The sequence below is a fragment of the Natrix helvetica genome (assembly GCF_964273705.1).
Source record: "Natrix helvetica genome assembly, chromosome: 5".
Classification (NCBI taxonomy): domain Eukaryota; kingdom Metazoa; phylum Chordata; class Lepidosauria; order Squamata; family Natricidae; genus Natrix; species Natrix helvetica.
In genome coordinates, this window is record NC_138551.1 from 33,607,567 (window position 1) to 33,626,746 (window position 19,180).

At 41.3% G+C, this 19,180-nt stretch overlaps 1 protein-coding gene across 2 annotated transcripts in view; it reads right to left on the bottom strand.

The window, feature by feature from the left end:
- U2SURP (U2 snRNP associated SURP domain containing) overlaps window positions 1–18,556 on the bottom strand; it is a 48,373-nt gene extending 29,817 nt beyond the window's left edge. The window contains exons 1-6 of one of the 2 annotated variants that reach the window (XM_081955883.1): window positions 18,363–18,556; window positions 10,999–11,046; window positions 9,423–9,521; window positions 6,175–6,289; window positions 5,645–5,778; window positions 131–198 (exon numbers count right to left, since the gene is read on the bottom strand). In XM_081955883.1, coding sequence (XP_081812009.1) covers window positions 131–198; window positions 5,645–5,778; window positions 6,175–6,289; window positions 9,423–9,521; window positions 10,999–11,046; window positions 18,363–18,407 — 509 coding nt within the window. In that variant the 5' untranslated portion in view covers window positions 18,408–18,556. The remainder of the gene's footprint in view (window positions 1–130; window positions 199–5,644; window positions 5,779–6,174; window positions 6,290–9,422; window positions 9,522–10,998; window positions 11,047–18,362) is intronic. The other variant, XM_081955884.1, reaches the window with a different exon arrangement.
- Between the last annotated feature and the right edge of the window lie 624 nt (window positions 18,557–19,180).

The following is a 19,180-nucleotide window of genomic DNA, read 5'->3' on the forward strand; positions in this document are numbered from 1 at the left end:
AGGTCTCTGCTGTGCATGTGTGGGGGGCACGTACACATGCATGTGGGAAGGACGTGTGCGGGGGGGGAGGACTTTTGCAATTATTTTGATTACGGCCCAGTTTTTTAAAATCTATAAATAAAATACTCACTGTTTTAGTTCTTCTTTAAAAAGCTCCAAATTGCTCTTTTTCTTTTCTTTTTCCCCCTTCTTCAAAGGCTGAAACAATTTGAAGACTTTAATTATGTACACGATTACTATTGTAAAAATTCTATCAATAAAAATATTTAAATTGATACTTTGAACATCCATTCTGAAAAAAAGGGGTAAGAAAACATACATGTAAAAGTAATACAGTTAAAACTGTATTATTAAGCTTATATGTTGCTGCACCCGTTTATTGCAAATATACAATATACAAATATACAAATAATTTTATCAAGGCAATATCAAAAAACAACATTAAATCATCAAAAGTCCTTTCCTTCCACCACTCATTCACTATCTATCTACATATAACTCTGATCATAAAGTCACCATGAGCTACATGCTGGCCGGGGACGTAAAGTAAACCTCGGACTGCTGTAGACCTCGGACGCCGGACACCCCAGGCAGGCCTGCATATATGTTTCCATCGGGTACTCGGGCATGGACGTCTCCGCCATGTACTCAAGGGCAGACCTAATCCTCTTGCGGGAGTCCCCCCTCTCGCAGGTCTGCCCCTCTGCTCTTACGAGGGCCCACCTCGATGAGGGATACATCAATCCAGAGAGGTGGGCGAGGCGTGGCCTCAGGGGGTTTTTAGTCAAATTTTTAATTCGTCTTTTAGGGGTTCTAGGGTGGGGGGAGGGGTAAGCCAGGCCGAGGGAGGGACCAGCGCCAAGCCGGCGGGTGGAGTTAGTAAGGAAGTGAGCGGAGCCATTAAGGGGGGGGAGAGTAGCGACACTCCAGAAGAGGGTCTTTTCATTCCAACGGTCGTGGGGAGGGGCAGGTGCAAGGGTACACAGAGATTGCATCACCGGTTGGGAGACCGCAGTCGTTGGGTACGGCCGGTCATATGTCCCAACCCCCGCAATCTAGGTGGTCAGGACCTACAGAGCCAGGGCCTGAGGCTGATGCTATGCAATGCCAGGTCCATTGTCAACAAAGCCCCCCTCATTAACGACGTGCTGTCGGAGGGGGAGCCAGACCTGGCAGGAATTACGGAGACCTGGCTGGGCCACGAGGGAGGTCTCCCTCTCGTGGAAATGTGCCCGCCAGGTTACCGCGCATTTCATCAGTCACGGGCACTAGGCAGGGGTGGTGGGGTAGCGGTCATTGTGAGGGAAGGTCTTGAGACGTGACAGACCATTGTGCCACAGATAGCCGGTTGTGAGTCCCTGTGCGTGAAGTGGGGCCCAGGGAAGCAGTTGGGTTTGCTGATTGTATACCTGGCTCCTCGCTATGCATCAGCAGCCCTGCCCGAGCTCCTTGGGGTGATCGCCGAGATGGCAGTTGAAACCCCCAGACCGTTGATCATGGGGGACTTTAACTTGCCATCGGTAGGGGAGACATCCGAAGTAGCTCGGGAGTTCATGGCTTCCATGACAGCCATGGACCTGACCCAAATAATTCAGGGCCCCACACATGAGGGTGGACACACACTGGATCTTATTTTTGTCTCTGGCCAATGGAGGAGTGATCTGGGAGTAGGGGATTTAGCTATCACCCCCCTGTCATGGTCTGATCATTCACTGCTCCGGCTCGACTTTCCAGCCGCTACTCCCCACCGCGGGGAGGCGGAACTGGATTGCCCAAGATGGTTCCGCCCCAGGCGCCTGATGGAACCTGACAGGTTCCAGATGGAGCTCAGGCCATTTCCTGTAGCCATGACCCACACCCGGTTGGAGGACCTAGTGGCTGCATGGAATAGTGCGCCCACTGGGGCCTTGGACCGGGTGGCGCCTTTGCGGCCTCTCTTGCGGCAGTGAACCACCCAGGCCCCTTGGTTTACCGAGGGGCTGAGGGTGATGAAGCGCCACAAGAGACGCCTAGAGAGCAGATGGAAATCGTCACGCTCTGAATCTGACCGAACTCAGGTGAGAGCCCATTTACGGACTTACCTTGTGGCATTAAGAGTGGCCAAGCGTCAGTATTGTGCCACTCTTATTGCGTCCGCAGATAACCGCCCTGCCGCCCTGTTTAGGGTGACCCGCTCCCTCCTCCAACAGAGGCCGCGGGAAGCCCCTTTGCAGGGCAGAGCAGAGGAATTTGGGGAGTATCTGCAGGACAAAATCGCTCAGATTCGAAGCGAGCTGGTCCCTGCTAGTGGTCTGGAAGAGACGTCGGAGGCGGGTCGTGAGGTACCATTCTGGGAGGAGTTTGACTCCGTTACTTCCGATGATATGGACAGGCTGCGTAGGCGACTGCGAGCCACCACATGTTTATTGGACCCGTGTCCCTCCTGGCTTGTACTGGCATCCTGGGAGGTCACACGAGGCTGGCTCCAGGAGTTAGTCAACGCTTCTTTGAGTGAAGGGTTCCTGCCGGCCGCCCTGAAAGAGGCGGTGGTGAGGCCCCTCCTCAAGAAGCCTTCCCTGGACTCAGCTTTATTAGCCAACTACCATCCCGTCTCCAACCTTTGCTTTCTGGCGAAGGTTGTAGAGAGTGTGGTGGCACAACAGTTTCCACGCCACCTGGAGGAAACTGATTATCTGGACCCGCGCCAGTCCAGTTACCGGCCCGGCCACAGCACGGAAACGGCATTGGTCGCGTTGGTGGATGATCTCTGGAGGGCCAGAGATGGGGGCTGCTCCTCCATCCTGGTCCTATTAGATCTCTCGGCGGCTTTCGATACCATCGACCATCGTATCTTATTGCATCGATTGGAGGGGTTGGGGGTGAGGGGCACCATTTTGCGGTGGTTCTCCTCCTACCTCTCCGGCCGAGTGCAATTTGTATTGGCAGGGGGGCAGAGGTCGACCTCGAGGCCGCTCACTTGTGGGGTGCCACAAGGGTCGGTCCTCTCGCCTCTCCTGTTCAATGCATACATGAAGCCGCTGGGCGAGATCATTTGTGGGTTTGGGGTAGACTACCATCTGTACGCGGATGACACCCAGCTGTACATCTCTACCCCAAACCACCCCAATGATGCTATCGAAGTGATGCCTCAGTGTCTGGAAGCCGTACGGATCTGGATGGGAAGTAACGGACTCAAGCTCAACCCGTCCAAGACGGAGTGGCTGTGGCTACCGCCGCCCCGGTTCAACCAGCTTATTCCATCACTGGCCATTGGGGGCGAACATCTGGCCCCCGTGGATCGGGTGCGCAATTTGGGCGTCCTTCTGGATGCCCGGCTGTCCATGGACGACCATGTGACAGCCGTGGCCAGGGGGGCGTTCCACCAGGTTCGCCTGGTGCGCCAATTGCGTCCCCTATTAGACCGGGGCGCCCTTCGCACAGTCACTCATGCGCTTGTGATGTCCCGGCTAGACTACTGCAACGCTCTCTACATGGGGCTCCCCTTGAGATGCACCCGAAGGCTACAGCTGGTTCAGAATGCGGCCACGCGGGCAATTTCGGGAGTCTTTAGCTACTCCCACGTAACACCTCTCCTGCGCGGGCTACACTGGCTGCCTGTGGCTTTTCGGGTGCGTTTCAAGGTGTTGACCATCATTTTCAAGGCGCTCCATGGCACAGGACCTAGTTATTTGCGGGATCGAATCCTGCCCCATACATCCCTTTGGCCTATCCGCTCACAGAGAGGGACTCCTCCGGGTGCCGTCCACTAGGCGGTGCCAGCGGGCAACGCCTAGGGGAAGAGCCTTCTCTGTGATGGCCCCGACCCTCTGGAATGACCTTCCCCCTGACATTAGATTGACTACGGATCTCCGCTCCTTCCGTCAGAAACTTAAAACCCACCTGTTCCAGCTAGCCGGCCTGGCCTAATTCCAGCCTTCCCACCTCCGTTTTGGTTTTTAAATTTTATGATTGGTTTTATGGGTTAGTTTTAATTTTTATAAATTGTACAGGGGTTATTTAATCTAATTTTAACGATGTATATTATTGTTTGGATGGGTTTTTTAAATTTATACCTGTACACCGCCCCGAGTCCCTCTGGGGAGAGGGGGCGGTCTAGAAATCTAATTAAATAAATAAATAATAAATAAATTTCTGTAACCTTTAACTGGCTACTGAAATCAGAAATAGTTTGCCATCCAGCAAAATATTTTGAACCAAGGTACATCAAATGGCCTAACTTACAGAATGCATCCAAAATCCAAGACCCATGATTCCCATGGAACTGAAATTTGGTGAATTTTATAAAACATTTTATAACATAAACTTATTATAAAACAGTTTATGACATAATGCTAAAAAGATTTCCTAAAGATTTCCTGTGCTGATATTGGACTCTGCTGTACAGTTTAACACAGACTATTTTCAAAGCAGATATATGTCTGAATGTATCCCAACTTTTCCAGTGAAGGCAGTACATTAGAAGTTCTGCCACTGTTGAAAATATAGAGGAATCTGGTAAAGTAATGTCCTTGAAAGGACGACCCTCTGAAAGGAGGCACAGGTTGCCTAGTATATGACTAAAACTGTCAAGTCTGTAACCTTTAAAAAAGGCAAATCAGTGCACATCGTGGGCAAAATATTTTCACGTTCTTCAAACAAATTAACTTTAGAATTCCTCCAAAATCTGGAACATAAGACTCCCATACCACTGAAAGTTGGCAATTTTTATAGAATTTTTTATGACCAAAAATTATAAAAAATGTCATTTTATGGCATAATACAAAATGTCCTAAAACATTTCCTGATGCTTGTCAGTGCTTCAACACGTCAACTTGGTTACTTTCAAGGCAAACACATCTCTGAATATTTCACTGAATTTTTAAAAACTTGTCCAGTACATTAAAAGTTCTGCCATTGTTCAAAGCATTCAGGTCTTTAACCTTTAATTGGGTGAAACAATGCATCATAGAGCAACAATTTTTGAACCCAGGTAACTCAAGTTGCCTAACCTATCTGGAACCCATGACTCCCATGAAATTAAATATATTGGTTATTTATTTAACTAGGACTTAAAAATAGCTGAATAAAAGGAATGCGGCCCCTAAATTTTGTTTTGGCTAGCAGCCACAACTATCCAGAATCAGAAATATCCCTTTATTTTTGGTAAAAGGGCAAAATCAGCTGATTCCTACAGAAGCCTTTTTTCAGGAAAACATAGTTTATCCTTATAACAACTAGAATGATTATATAGACTTCTATATCTTACTAATAATATTTTTAAAAATTAAATGCAACAGGTAATTAGATTTAATAGACTATGGACCATTTCATTGTTAATGTCCAGTCATTGGTTGGCGCCATAAGAATTTCATATAGAAACTTAGTTCGGTGTGATAGTTAAAGTAACAGGCTAGAAACTGGGAGACCAGGAATGCTAGTCTCACCTTAGTCATATCAGCTATGAGATCTTGGGCCAGTCACTCTCTCAGCCCTAGAAATAATGCAATGGTGAGTCACATTTTGCTAATCCAGGCCAGTGACAAGAGCCAATAGAGCTTCAAAGGCTCTCTGAGTCTGCTTTGTAAAATTTATCTGAAAAGCAATATGTGACTTTATAAATAACCAATATATTGAACATGGAAGTAACAACTCTTTCTAAACTTACTGGTTTTTTTGTTTCTATTACCAGAAGGGATGGTGGTCTCTCATTAGAAGATGACTGAGTCTGCTGATTTTTTTGATCTGCAAATCGTGATGAAGGTTTGTAGATTTTTCCTCGCTTTTCATCTGTGTCATGTTCTGATGAAACAAATATCATAAAAATAATTAAACAGTAACAAGTTTTAACAGTTAACTTAAACTTAACAGTTTAAGGGAACATACAGGTTTGACCATGTTCAAAGGTGCCCTTTAAAAAAAACACCTCTGCTCCTACCTCAAGTTTAAAAGTCAAACTTTTAAAATTAATCTGTTTAATAGACTGCTGCCAGGAAAAATTGAGATGATGGATTCAGCTATTTTAAAATTATAAAGATGCATGTAATGAAATATAACATTATAACCATCTAGTTACTCATATAAGAGTCATTAACATTATAACAGCATCTTAATAAATGCCCATTACTGTAATCTATCTGAAATACAAATCTGAAGGCAGCACATAATTTCTTTGCTGGACATTGTAATAGGTCTTACCTTTAGTGGCATTAACAATACCTCCTCTGACAAATGTTTTCACTTTATTGCCATCACTTCCTTCAAATGCAGCAAGGAATTCTTCATATATTTCTGCAGCTGCCTTTTCATCCTCCTATAGTCACCAAAATGTTACACAAATTATCAGCATTAATGAAGACATCAGCAACATCCAGCTTACTACCCATAACTTATACCAGACATCTGCAGGAACCTACTAGCAACACAAAATTTTCAAATAATACAAGAAGTTGCATGGAAAAAAAGCACTTTTATCAAATATGATCTTTCTAAGACTTCAACTAATTTTCAAATGATGCCCCTAAGGAGGGTGCTCACCTTGAACATTTTTCCTTTGAATGTAAATAGAAGAAGCCTTTGTGACTTTTAAAAGAGACTAATGAAAATAATATGCCACTAAGGCTTGAATTTATTTGAGTTTAGCATTTAAACAATATTCAATAATCAACATGCTTATTTCTCCTAATTAAATACTTTATTTCAACTACCTACAAATATGAATATGGCATGTATCATTTGCTATATTTAAATCAAAACGAACTTGGTTCCCAGGAAATTAGTTCCAATTCAAGGTTTTTCTTAACGACTACACCAGTGGTGGATTTCAAAAAAATTTAGAACCTATTCTGTAGGTGTGGCCTATTTTGTGGGCATGGCTTGGCGGTCATGTGACTGGGTGGGAGTGGCACACTTGTAAAATGTGGTGAAACTCATTTAACAATGGGCTCAAATGTGATTATAAGTTATCTTTCTTTTTCTTCTTTCTTTCCTTTCTTTCTTTCTTCCTTGTGTCTCTCTCTCCCTCTTTCTTTCCTTCCTCTTTCTTTTTCTTTTTCTTTCTTTCTTTCTTTCTTGTGTCTCTCTCCCCCACTTTCTTTCTTTCTTCCTTCTTTCTTGTGTCTCTCTCTCCAACTTTCTTTCTCTTTCCTTCTTTTTTTCTCTCTTTGTCTCTCTGTCTCTCTTTCCCCTCCCCCCCCCTCTCTCTCTCTCACACACACACATACACCTTCCAGTTGGCGAAAATTTCTGTTTTTCCAGCTGGGAGGCTGGCAAAGAAGCCTCGTTTTCCCTGCCGCCCGCAGCTCTCGGAGGTAGGAGGCAGGGAAGCGAGGCCTGGGCCTCATCTCTGTCCTTCCTCAAGAGTTGGCTTTGAGGACGGCCAGCCTCTACCACCACTGTGCCCTTCACTCTTTCCACCCGGAGGCTCTGCCGACAATGGCCCCAAGCCTCCCGAGGATGACGCTGGACACCGGGGGGTGGCAGTGGTGCCTGCTGCTGCTGTTGCTGCTGCTCCCGGTAATGCAGGCTTCTCTGAGAGCATTAAGTTGCAGGCGCATCGATTTCTAGCAGCTGCTTTTTGCCGTGAAACTTGCTGTCCCGGCAACCCAAAGGGGACATTCTCCCAGCGGCATCTCAGGCAACTTTCCCTCTTGCCGTGCAAGGAAGCAAAGCCAACTTTATTTATTTGGTTGGTTGATTCCCAGACCATGGGAGGCGATCCGACGGCGCTTTTTATGCCCGCGGTGACCTATTTCGTCACTTATGTCTCACCCTGCAGCTCTCACTCACGATTCTGACTAATTTTCTCCCAAGCAGCGGCCAAGGAACCTCCCGCTCCAGCCTCCCCCACCCTACTACATTAAGATTCCACACTTCTCACTCCCACTAGAAGTATGCAGACCACCCAAAATGGTCTGAGGGGAGCTGGGATGCGCCAAACTGCACCCAGCTGTCCTTTAATGCACTTCCCATAGCAATTTTGGAGGGCCAATACAAAAAAGTACAATATGAGCCACTGTCTCACTCACTGGGATTGTCCTGTCCCACTTGTACCAGCAGAGGCAGCATGCTGCAAGTCCCGTCAGCCCAATTACTCCAGCTGGTTAGGTCCAGGAAGAAGTTGCTCCTGCCCTATGGAACATCTTGCTCCCTGATGTGAGGTTGGCCCCAACCCTCCTATCTTTTTGTAAGGGCTTAAAGACATGGCTCTGCCAATTGTCTTGGAGCCCCAGTGGGGTAACAGCACAGTGCAGGTGGTTGATCAAATAATAACAGATTCTACCTCCTCCAACTTCGCCTCCGCTCTCCCATGAGTCCTTAGGTTTTAATGTCTGATTTTAATTAATGTTTTAATTGTATATTGACATATTTTTACGACTATAAGTTACCCAGAGTTATCCCATTGTAAGATAGGAGGCCAATAAATTTTATAAATAAATAAAATAAATAGTGCCTGTGGACAAAGTCCAGTGAAAATGCAGATCATGTCCTGCTATACTGTATCTTCTATAAGGACTCATGGACTCACTTTATAATACTTCACCTAATAAAATGTGCAGGAAATGCGGATCTCTTTTATGTACAACTGCTGTTATCATAACAGTACAAAGTACTTTCTATGAATGTGGCCAAATTTTGTTATACTGTATGTAAAATAAGGCAGATTATAACTGCCTACTGATAATCCATCACTAATTGTAATATATTATTTTGTATGTTTTTTTTAAAAAAAAATTTGCTGTTGTTAATGCTTTTATTTGTAATGCTGGTCTGTGCCGATAATAAAAATTCACTTTCCTCTCAACAAAAGAGAGAAATTTGAAAGCAAAGAACAGAATATGTTCCCAAAGACGATCCATGCTCTTATTAAATCTTCCTTTTCCTTTCTTTGGGGGGAAGGGCTACATAATAAAGTGTTTTTTATCGATAATAGTCTAGAAAAAAAAACAATAAGTAATTTTTTCTATTGCTCTCTGCTAACCTGCCACACATATACTCAACCAGATAAGATTTCTTTCTAATGGTCAACAAACTCTGAGATTACAAAACACATTGTAGTTTTTCATAATTTTCTCATAGAAAAATGAGGCTGTTGCTAAGCTGGCAAAAGGAGAGACAGCTGGAAATTTAAACAAAGTATTCTGGGAAGAAGGGGAAAGAAACATGGAAGCGTTACAACTAACAGACCAATATAGATCCTGTTAAAGACAATGTTTCAGGACACAAGTAGTTTAGCCTAGGAATGCTTGGCAATGGTATTCCAATGAAATCTCCACTGATTTAACTTTGCTTCATAGATTTATTGCCATTTCTTAGCTGTTGATCAGTGAGAAAGGTGGGAGAGCTAATGTGCTCTAATGAAACATTATTTAAAACCAATCTTACATTGCTACATTGATTTTAAAAAATCCCAAGAGATGACTTGGCAAATTCCTTGTCATAATTACCTTCTTTTTCAATTCCTCCTGTTCCTTTTTGCTTAATGTTCTCTTGGCACTGCTCATTTTGCCAATACTGAACGCCTTAAGTTTGCTTTCTAAGAGTGGCTGAAAGAAAGAAAAATATTAACAGGTTCATAACAATACAATTTTACCACCTGAAGCAAAATTCTTCTGTTATTCGAACAGGATACATGTTGTCAATGTTATTACAATCATGAAAATGAGTTTTTTTTGTAGCCTAGTATGAAAACAAAGTTATTTTTTATCACCACTATAAGTGAAAGTGGTGGCTGTCTGAGGCAGTTGCTAAATGAGGACTACCTCTACACTTCCTTCCACAGAATGTCTTTGTGTGCCACTAAGCAAACCTGCCTTGCTTCAAAGATAAATGGAAATTCAAATTATTTTGCTTTTATCTTAACAATGTCTCTTGCTGGTTTAAGTAAGATTCAACATTTATTCAAACACCTCAAATGCACAATCTATTACATGCCCATGCACATTCCCACAATAACTGTGGGTATTAGATTGGGCAGACAGAAAGTGACCCAAATCAACCAATGAGCTTCTATGGCTGAAGATGGACTAAAACCTGGCACTTCCAGTCCTGGTCTAACATATTAATACCTTACCCACTTCATCTCATGTGTTCAAACATAAAAGATAGGTACAGTTAGTAGTTTACATAATTAGCTGAGTGCTCTTTGACCTGGTTTGGCTATATAATTTAGAAGTAACTTTGAATTCAGCATAGACATGGGTGCATAGAAGGCCCAAGTATGCCTTTTTTGACTTGAGGCGGATATAACAATAGCAAATCATTTTTCTAGGACAGCTCCTTTATCATAATGCACACTTAAAGTTCTCTTTCATTTGGACTATACTGTATTCCATACAAAGCTGGCTGTGAAAATGGTATGCAAGACTGGGTTACTACAAATCAGGAAAAATTACTTCTCTAGGTAACCTGACGCAAACTATATAGGATTTTAAAAGTTAGTATATATTCCGGGCAAGCTAGAGGTCTTCACCAAATGTAAAGGGACATACTTTTTTTAAAAAAAATATTTCTCTTGCGTATCTTGGAGCGACATGAAATTGAAAATGTCTAAATGTCCAGCCAGATTATGTAGGTGTGAAAACTACTCTTTTCACACTATTTCCTAGTATATTTGATATTTTACTTAGTTGACCATTGGTTGTAATAATTTTTTCTTTAAATTTTTATGATTAGTTTTAGATAATCATTTTTATTGGTTGTTTTATATATTTATATTTTTATGACGTATCATAATGTAGTGCAACAATTTTACTTGTACCTCTAGTTTTTAATGATCGAGTGATGCTTTTTTATGCATAACATGCATAGTATGATTGAAGTAATTAAATGTATAGGTTTTAATTAAAAAAACATGTAATCAAAGTTCCATTATTATTGAACAGAAGTGGTATAGAACTACATAAACTGATTAATGTTACTGTTTCTAAAATAAAACCACACAGAAAATGTTAATAGCTTATATGTATATGTCAATGTAAATCCACCGCAGAAGCAGAATTTCCATTTAGACTATAAACTTACCGGAGGCTCTGGAGATCCAGTGGACCGTGTTGTTTCTGTAACTCTGGCCTAAAAATTGCAGAAATACGACAATCACCATCAGGAAGCATTTACTATTTTTATATAGGCATAAAGTCTTCATTTTAACCAACCTCCATTATTAATTAAAATTTACAAGGCTTTGTAATTTTCCAATTATTATAATTATGTTAGTACATAATTATTATCCAATTATAATTATTTTGAAATTTCAACTCACGTTTCTACAATTCTCCAATTGATATAAAACTTGTACTGTACCGTTAAATAAAGGATTTTATTCTTCTTCTAAGAATATGAAGCAACAGCTCAAGGATGATTAATTTGTTATCAGCATGAGGAATTATAAGCTATTTAAGTACTGGGGTTTTTTTTCCCCCAAAAGGAAGATGATCCTAATAACTGTCCTATGAACTGAAAGTCTTACATTTGCTCAGAATAAAAGAAATCACTTTTAAAAGCAGGTAAGAATGGGCAAGATGCAAAGGAAAAAAAACTGAAAGGAGTGCTTCATTTAATTCAATTCATAATACTATATTCATGGTAACATTTGAATAACTTAGCTTTTCCTTCCATTTTTAAAGAAAATTTTCTAAATTGGAATTTACGTCAGAGAACTCAGCCTAATATTGTGTGAACTGTAGGATTAAAATATGTTCTTCTTTTATATATATGTTGTTGGAATTTTTCACAATAGTAAAATATAAAAAATGAGGATTAAAAAAGAAAAAAAATAAAGAAAAACATGCAATTATGCCTTCTGCTATTCTATCATCTTAAACTCTTCATCCCTATTGATTTCCGAATTCCCGAAAGCATCAATTAATATTTTCTTCTTTGACCAAAAAGTCCATATAAAATATCCCGCCTTTTAAAAAGTCTTTGCCATTTTTTCCTCTGACCAAAAATGGTTTGCCATTTCTGCAAGCTGAGTTGATTTTATAATCCAATCTTCCACTGTAGGCATTTTATTGCTTTTCCAGCTTTTGGTATATAATAATCTTGATGCAGTTACTATAAACCCATTTGACATAACACATTAGATTGCATTACAGTTTGTCTGCAGTTGTTGGCCAAATCCAGGTGACATTTCAGACTACAGTTATAAAATCTGCGAGTTGGAAGGGTTCAGAGGCCACTGAGTTCAACTCCGTTATTGCAGGAATGCAAATTAAAGCATCCTAGTCTAGTCTCAGTAAAGGAAGCTGACTATCAGTAATTATTTTTACTGTCAAAATATTCCTAGGAATGTTTTTCTAACATCCAACTGGAATCTGCTTTCCTATAATCCATTTTTGTCCTGTACTCTGAGCAAAAGAGAGTTCTTTCTCATTTATTCATTCATATAAAGAATGGTGGATTCCCAATTATTTTGGCTTTTTTGCATTATAAAAATTGAAACAATGTATTAAAAGAACAAATGATATGTACCAGAAATATAAAATTTCTAAATAAATATCTTATTTTTAAAATTCTGCTACTTCTTTAATCTGATAGCCATCATTCAAAATTTGGCAGCGACCTTGCCATCTTCGTTAGTCACAGAGAGTTAATATTTAAAATAGAATCTTCTTGATGTAAGCGGTTCTTATATTTTTCTGAAAAAAATATGCTATTGTGCAGTTCAACTATGGACAGAGAAATGGTGCTGCAGTCCCAGACTAGAAACAGAATCTAATAAAACAGGGGAACTGGAAGTCCATTGTTATATTTTAACATATGTAACATTAAAACTATTCTGTGATGCCACTCAAGGTTTTCTATTAGGTTTTGGTAGTGCCTGTCTTCAAAACCAGTGGAGACTTCCTAGCACAAAGCTTGCCAGTGGAGTCTGTCAGTAATTGTCACATCTGGTTCCTTTGGCTAGATGTCATAATGACATTTTTGTAGCACTTGTGTGGACAACCTCGAGGTCTCTTTCCAGTTCCAGTACATCACAGAACAACTGGCGACGCATATTGTGGACATCCATTCTGATTATAAGTCCCAGCTAATTCATCTGGACTCTGATAATCAGGGACCCAATGCTATTGAGTTTTTCATGCAATCCAAGACATCTTGGTTGATGTGGCAATTTTGCCAAGGATGGAGTGGAGAGCGTGTATGAGAAATTCCCCTAGTTCTTTAATACATCTTCGCTTGAGAGTCATATCCAAGTAAGTAGAAATGGATAACCACAGCTCTGTAAATGTTCAGCTTTGTGGGATATGGACTTTGTATTGACTGAGCATTCCAGTGTGCAGTCACCCAGATCAACAGAGCCTCGTTGATCTTGGAATCAATTTCTTTGTCTAAAAATCACTCAAGATTATGCTTCCCAAGTATTTGAAGTTGTTTACATTTTAGGGCAATGATTTTTAGTTCTCCAGGGTTAGTATTTGGCATGGGCTTGTAAAGTACTTTAGCCCAGGGGCCCCTAACCTGCGCTGTGTAAGTGGTGGGTGAGTGCGCTTGCACATTGAATTTCATTTACACAAGCAGTGCAAATAGAGCTGTGCCCGCCTTTCGCACAAATAGAACTGCACGCGCACACCCACACACACACCACTTGTGTGGCCCAGGACCATCCCCACTCCGTCCCCACAGCTGATCTGCAAAGCTGGAAACATAAGGGACCGGTGCTTTAGTCTTCAGGCTGATAGGCTAAAGAGCATAGCAGCATCTTAAATTTCTTCAGTATCAACTGTAGATCACTGTCTTTGTGCTGCGGGGGGGGGGAGGCATACAGTAATCAGAAAAGGTTTATTGAATCAATGTATTCAAGAGCAAAACTCAAAGAGAAAGTCATCCAATTGGCACCTGATGGACACTGGAATCTAGGTAGCATGTGACAAATGGAAGCAAATTACAGATTGAACAAGACTGGGGCTAGCATACAGCCTTGCTTCATCCATTGCAAATAACAAATGCAATTGATGCATCACCATTGTAAGGGATCTGTCCTCTCTTTCCTTGGTAGAATAATTGAATCAACTCCACAATTTTTTGGACATTTCAGGATGATCCAGAGAGTCACACTGGTTTCTTTCCAAGTAAGTGACAAGTCTGTTCAGGAAAATGTCCATTCCTGCAATGGACAATGGTAAGATATCCCTAAAGTTTCCACAGTCTAATTTTTACAGAGAGCCATAAGGACAGCATCACATAAGTCATCAGGCACATTTCTTAGAATGCCTGTAAGGTGTTTGGGTCTAGTGCTTTGTAGATCTTAGCCGGAATGGCATTTGGCCCTGTTGCTTTGTACTTATTTATATCCAACCTTTTTTTTAACAAATAAGGTAGAGGGCATATCCAAGACACCTTCATCCTATTTTCCTCTCAACAACAATCCTGTGAGATGGGTTGGGCTGAGAGGCAGTGACTGAAACAAAGCCACACAGCTAGCTTCCATGGCTAAGGCAGGACTGGAACTCACAATCTCCTGACATTAACCACTATACCAAACTGGCTCAATTTGATTTAATCTGCGAGGTAGCTTTTTTGAATTCATCAGTAGAGGGAAGCAGGCCTAGGACATTCACAATCAGCAATTGAGGAATCTGCATTAAGACTTCTTAACCAGCTGTGGATATTCTATTGGGTAGGCTGGAAAAAACTTCACTTCGGTGGTTTTTCAGTCCATCCTGGTCTTTGATGCGCCTTAACCCATCTGATGACAGCAGGGGAAGCATATTGTTTTACAAGGAACATAAAAACTGCCTTTATGGTGCTGAAGAACTTTTAGGTTGCATGCATATCTGCTAAGGGAACTACCTAGTCAACTTTTCTTCCCATCACTTACCTTGCATTTCTCACTGTTCTATCTGTGCTTTGGACTACAGATGTTTAAAATTGTCTAGGTTTCAGATAATGGATCATTCTGCCAGTTTGCATTGGCCATGTTCTGATTGATTTAACCTGATCTATTAAGAACATTCCATATTTCACTAAGCAAAGATTAGTGATAAAAGAAGCAGACTTATAGCCCTTTGAAAATTAATCATTTGGCAACAAGCCAGCATGAAAACGTTTTGAACTGTTAAAATAATCCAATTGCTGGTAAACCTCTCATTCATGTCTTCCAATAGTAATTCACTTGCACTTTCAAAACATAAATGTTAAGCCATAATATTCACTGCAGATAGCCAGGCTTTACTTTTAAAAAAAGCACTGTCCAGCTTTGAGCCAAATTTGAGGTTTTTATGGAAGTTGCAATTAAAATTTTTGCACAGTTCTCATGTGCAAAGTAAAAAACAAAAAGCAATGGAGGTAGAGTAGCTTCAGTTTTCAGGAGTGTACATCAATGGGGAAAAAGTCATGATGAATGGCAGCATAATGCTCCCAAATAGATAAAGCTTTTAATCTACTGCACTGGATAGTTATGGACAGTCCACTTAACCCTTTTTTTCCTCAAGAAGTTAGAACATAGATTTTGAAATTCTGCTTAATAAATTATAACTAATAATCATGTTATATTGCAAACTCTTAGTATTCATGCTAAGCTCTATAGCAGCTTTCCCCCAAATGATGATGTTTAGTACTACTTTCCAAAATTCCAAGTCAATATGGCCACTGGAATAAAAGATGAAAAGGTACATTCCTGTGCAAACGCATTATTCGCTACAATAGTAGGGAAATCTGGTATAGCTTATATTGTTCTCTCAAATTATTAGGTGAGCAGAAAAATTCATAAAATACACAGCAAGGAGCAAGTGAAAAAATTAAAGGCAATATTGTTCTATTAATTCATGCTTCAAAAAGTTGCAACATGTGTATGACATGTTTTGATACATTTCCATGGAATTCAATGTTACTGATACTTAATTATGGAGGATTTAGTTGAGTTTTAAAAAGTTGAATTCAGACTCAGTTACACATGGCAAATTAATACAATATATTTATGTCTTCATCTGTACTAGTGATATAACATGTTGCTTTGTTTCCCTGATCTTGCAGGAAAAATATTCATTAAACTTTTAACATATATCATCCCAATCAAACGGTTGCTGCATGTGAAAGAAAATATCAGAATCATAACTACACTAGTGAATTTCACATAGGTTTCTAAGTGTTACTAAGTAATAAAGGTTTATGTGAATATCCTTTCTTTTGCTATTGATATAGTCATTAGTATTTAAGAATTAAAGACAATCCTTTTTCATCTCAGGTCATAAATCTACCTAATAAGTAAGAAACAGTAAGCAAAATCCTTTTTTAAAAAGCTTTAGATACATCACAAGATTAACAACAAAGTCATGCCCTGATATTTTTCTAATGTTCCAATTATTTATTAATCAACTTCATTTAACTATTCATCCCACGAGAAGTATTTTCGCACTTCTCATTTTTGATTCTACATTTTAGAGAGCCCAAAAATTGAAATTCTGAATGACTTAGCTGCTTACCCAGGTCAGAAATAAAAGTTAACTTAGCTGCACTGTTTTTGCCTGCAAATGTGATCATGTGTAACTCCATGGCAAAAAACCTACATAGTTCTAAATATAAAAACACAGGAAATAGGTGGTATAGCAACTACCTTCTATATTAAGGAAAGTATCTCCACCACACCTACATGTATAATCACAATTGCACTTTCTTCCTGAACAGGTAGCAAATATTCAATACTCTTGTTCTACATGAAGCCTTATAGTAACATGAAGCAGGCTTAATAATAGCACAGCTTAGGTGTTTCATTTAGTATATTTATTTCAGTTAATAGTATCAAGTGCATTGAAAGATCACTAGCAGATACATTTTAATAAAAACAACACTGGGGAACTCAATTTGGACTAAATATCATGTGACAGGTTGGATGCTACAAAGAACAAGTCAGAGACTAAGTTTTCCAGGCTGAAGGGAGTAAACAAGTAGGTAACTCTGAAACAGAGAGACATTCTACTTAAGTAAATTCCAAATATTTAAAAGTTTGCTTTTGTAAAAGAATAACAAAAGTTGGGAGAGACCTTAGATGTCTTCTAGTCCAACCCCCTGCTCAAGCAGGAGACCCCATACCATTCCAGACAACTGGCTGTCCAACCTATTCTTAAAAGCCTCCAGTGATGAAGCACTCACCACTTCTGAAGGCAAGCCTGGTTAGTTGGTTTCACTGTTAATGAAATTTCTACTTAGTTCTAGGTTGGTTTTCTCCTTGATTAGTTTCCATCATTTCTTGTCTTGCGTTCTGGTGCTTTGGAAAATACATTGACCCCCCTCTTCTTTGTGGCAGACCGTCGTGTCACCACAGTCCTTTTCGCTAGGCTAGATATGCCCAATTCCCCCAAACGTTTTTCATACATTTTAGCCTGCAGGCCCTAATCATCTTTACCATCCATTAAGATCAGATGGTCCCACTAGCTCACGCGTGTCAAACTTGATTGTGTCACGTGATGTATTGCAGTGTTTTTTGCTTAGCTGGTTGGTTTATAAAGCAGTGGCCAAAAGCAGAGCCTTCTAAGGGGCAGCACCCCAATTATAGAACTTTCTCCCAAGGAAAATATGCAGTCTATCCCTCACCCCTTTAGAGGCAACTCCAAATACACTGTTCAGCCAGCCATATGCAAAATAACAACACAGTTCATGGTCAAACAGCACTAATTAAATTACTATTACTATTTTCCTTTCTTAAAATACACATTTTTAATATTGTTTTAAGCACTGCTGGCGATGCTTTATGATAGCTGTATTTGAGAGCTTTCTTGTAAAGCACCCTGGATTTCTCCAAAGCATTGAATTTCGAATTAGACACTGATTTAATAAATTAGGCAGAAGAAACAAATGTCTAAATGCATCTGAATCCCACGGATCTTCTGCCTCCTAGGCGCATCGTGCAGAGAAAACAAGGCATTCCATTTCTAGCTAGCATAACGACAGGATGATGGGATCTGTGGTCCATGACGCCCAAAGGACATTAGTTTGGGTAAGGCTGGATTAAATCGTAAAAGAGCGGATGAGAGGAAGCAGAAGCGAGAAACACTGTTAGGGGGTATACTCCCAACAAACACTTTCCAGATCTCCGGCAAAATAATGAAGGAGGGGGGTAGGGAGGTTGACTCGGCCTTTTAATTTCAACTCAAGCAATTCCTTTATCTTCCCATTAAATCCAACGAGTTCTATTATCGGCGGGGTTTTAGGGAGGGGAGGCGGCAAGAATAGGCCACGAAGCCGATCTGCGAGTTTGCTCTCTCTCTCTCTCGCCTGCCTGCGCACTACCTCCCCGACGCGGCACGCGGCTCCAAGCCATCTCCCCACAGAAGCCCTTTGCAGATAATTTAAATATATTCCTTTCGGGCCTCCCGCTTTTCTTGGACTCGCAACGCGATTCACTCGACCCCTCCTCCTCTTCCTCCCCCCCCCCCAAACGGCCTCACCTTCCCACTGGCCTTCTGCGAACCGCCTGGCGTCTTGTCCGCCATCTTGCTTCTCTCCCCCGCTCAAACCCGTAGCGGAGGAGAATCGAGCGCCGATCCCGCCGATCGAACAGAGGACGCCAATGGGAAAGAGGGGAGAGGAGGCATGACGAATCGATCGCCTGGCGGGAAGATGCGGCCGATTGGGAAAGCCTGTGCGACAAACTGAACTCCTCCTCCTCCTCCTCCTCCTCCTCCTCTCTTCTTCCTGCGGGGCGGAAGGCGGGGAGTGCGTCAGGGCGGCCCTTCCTGCGCTGGCTTCGTTTTGGTTGCGACGCAGCGGCCGTTGTGGCTTTCTGCGAGCGTTGATTCTCTCTCGCCAAGTTTTGATTCAGCCGTCAACGCTCTAGAAAAATGAAGGAAAACGCAAAATATACTCGCTTTTCAGAGAAACGGAAAAATTACGCATTAGAAAAGCGACAATTTCCCTTGTTTCTTGTAATCCTCTCTCCAAGCTTCAGTATTTTATGCATTCCCAACTCTAATCTTGTGTATTAGATTTTAGGTTCCATAATCCCCAGCCATCTGGAGCAGGGGTCTCCAATCTTAGCAACTTTAGCACTTGTCGACTTCAATTCAAGCTTTGCTTGAAATCTGGGAATTGAGGTCCACAAGTGTTAAAGTTGCCAACGTTGGAGACCCCTGATCTGGAGGGCTCAATACTGGAAAAGGGTGTTGCAAACAACCATTGAATGGTATCAAGAACTGTCAAACGCTGCTGCGTATATTATCATTTTCACACAACAATCTTTCTCTACTGGTAACCTTAAGGGTATATC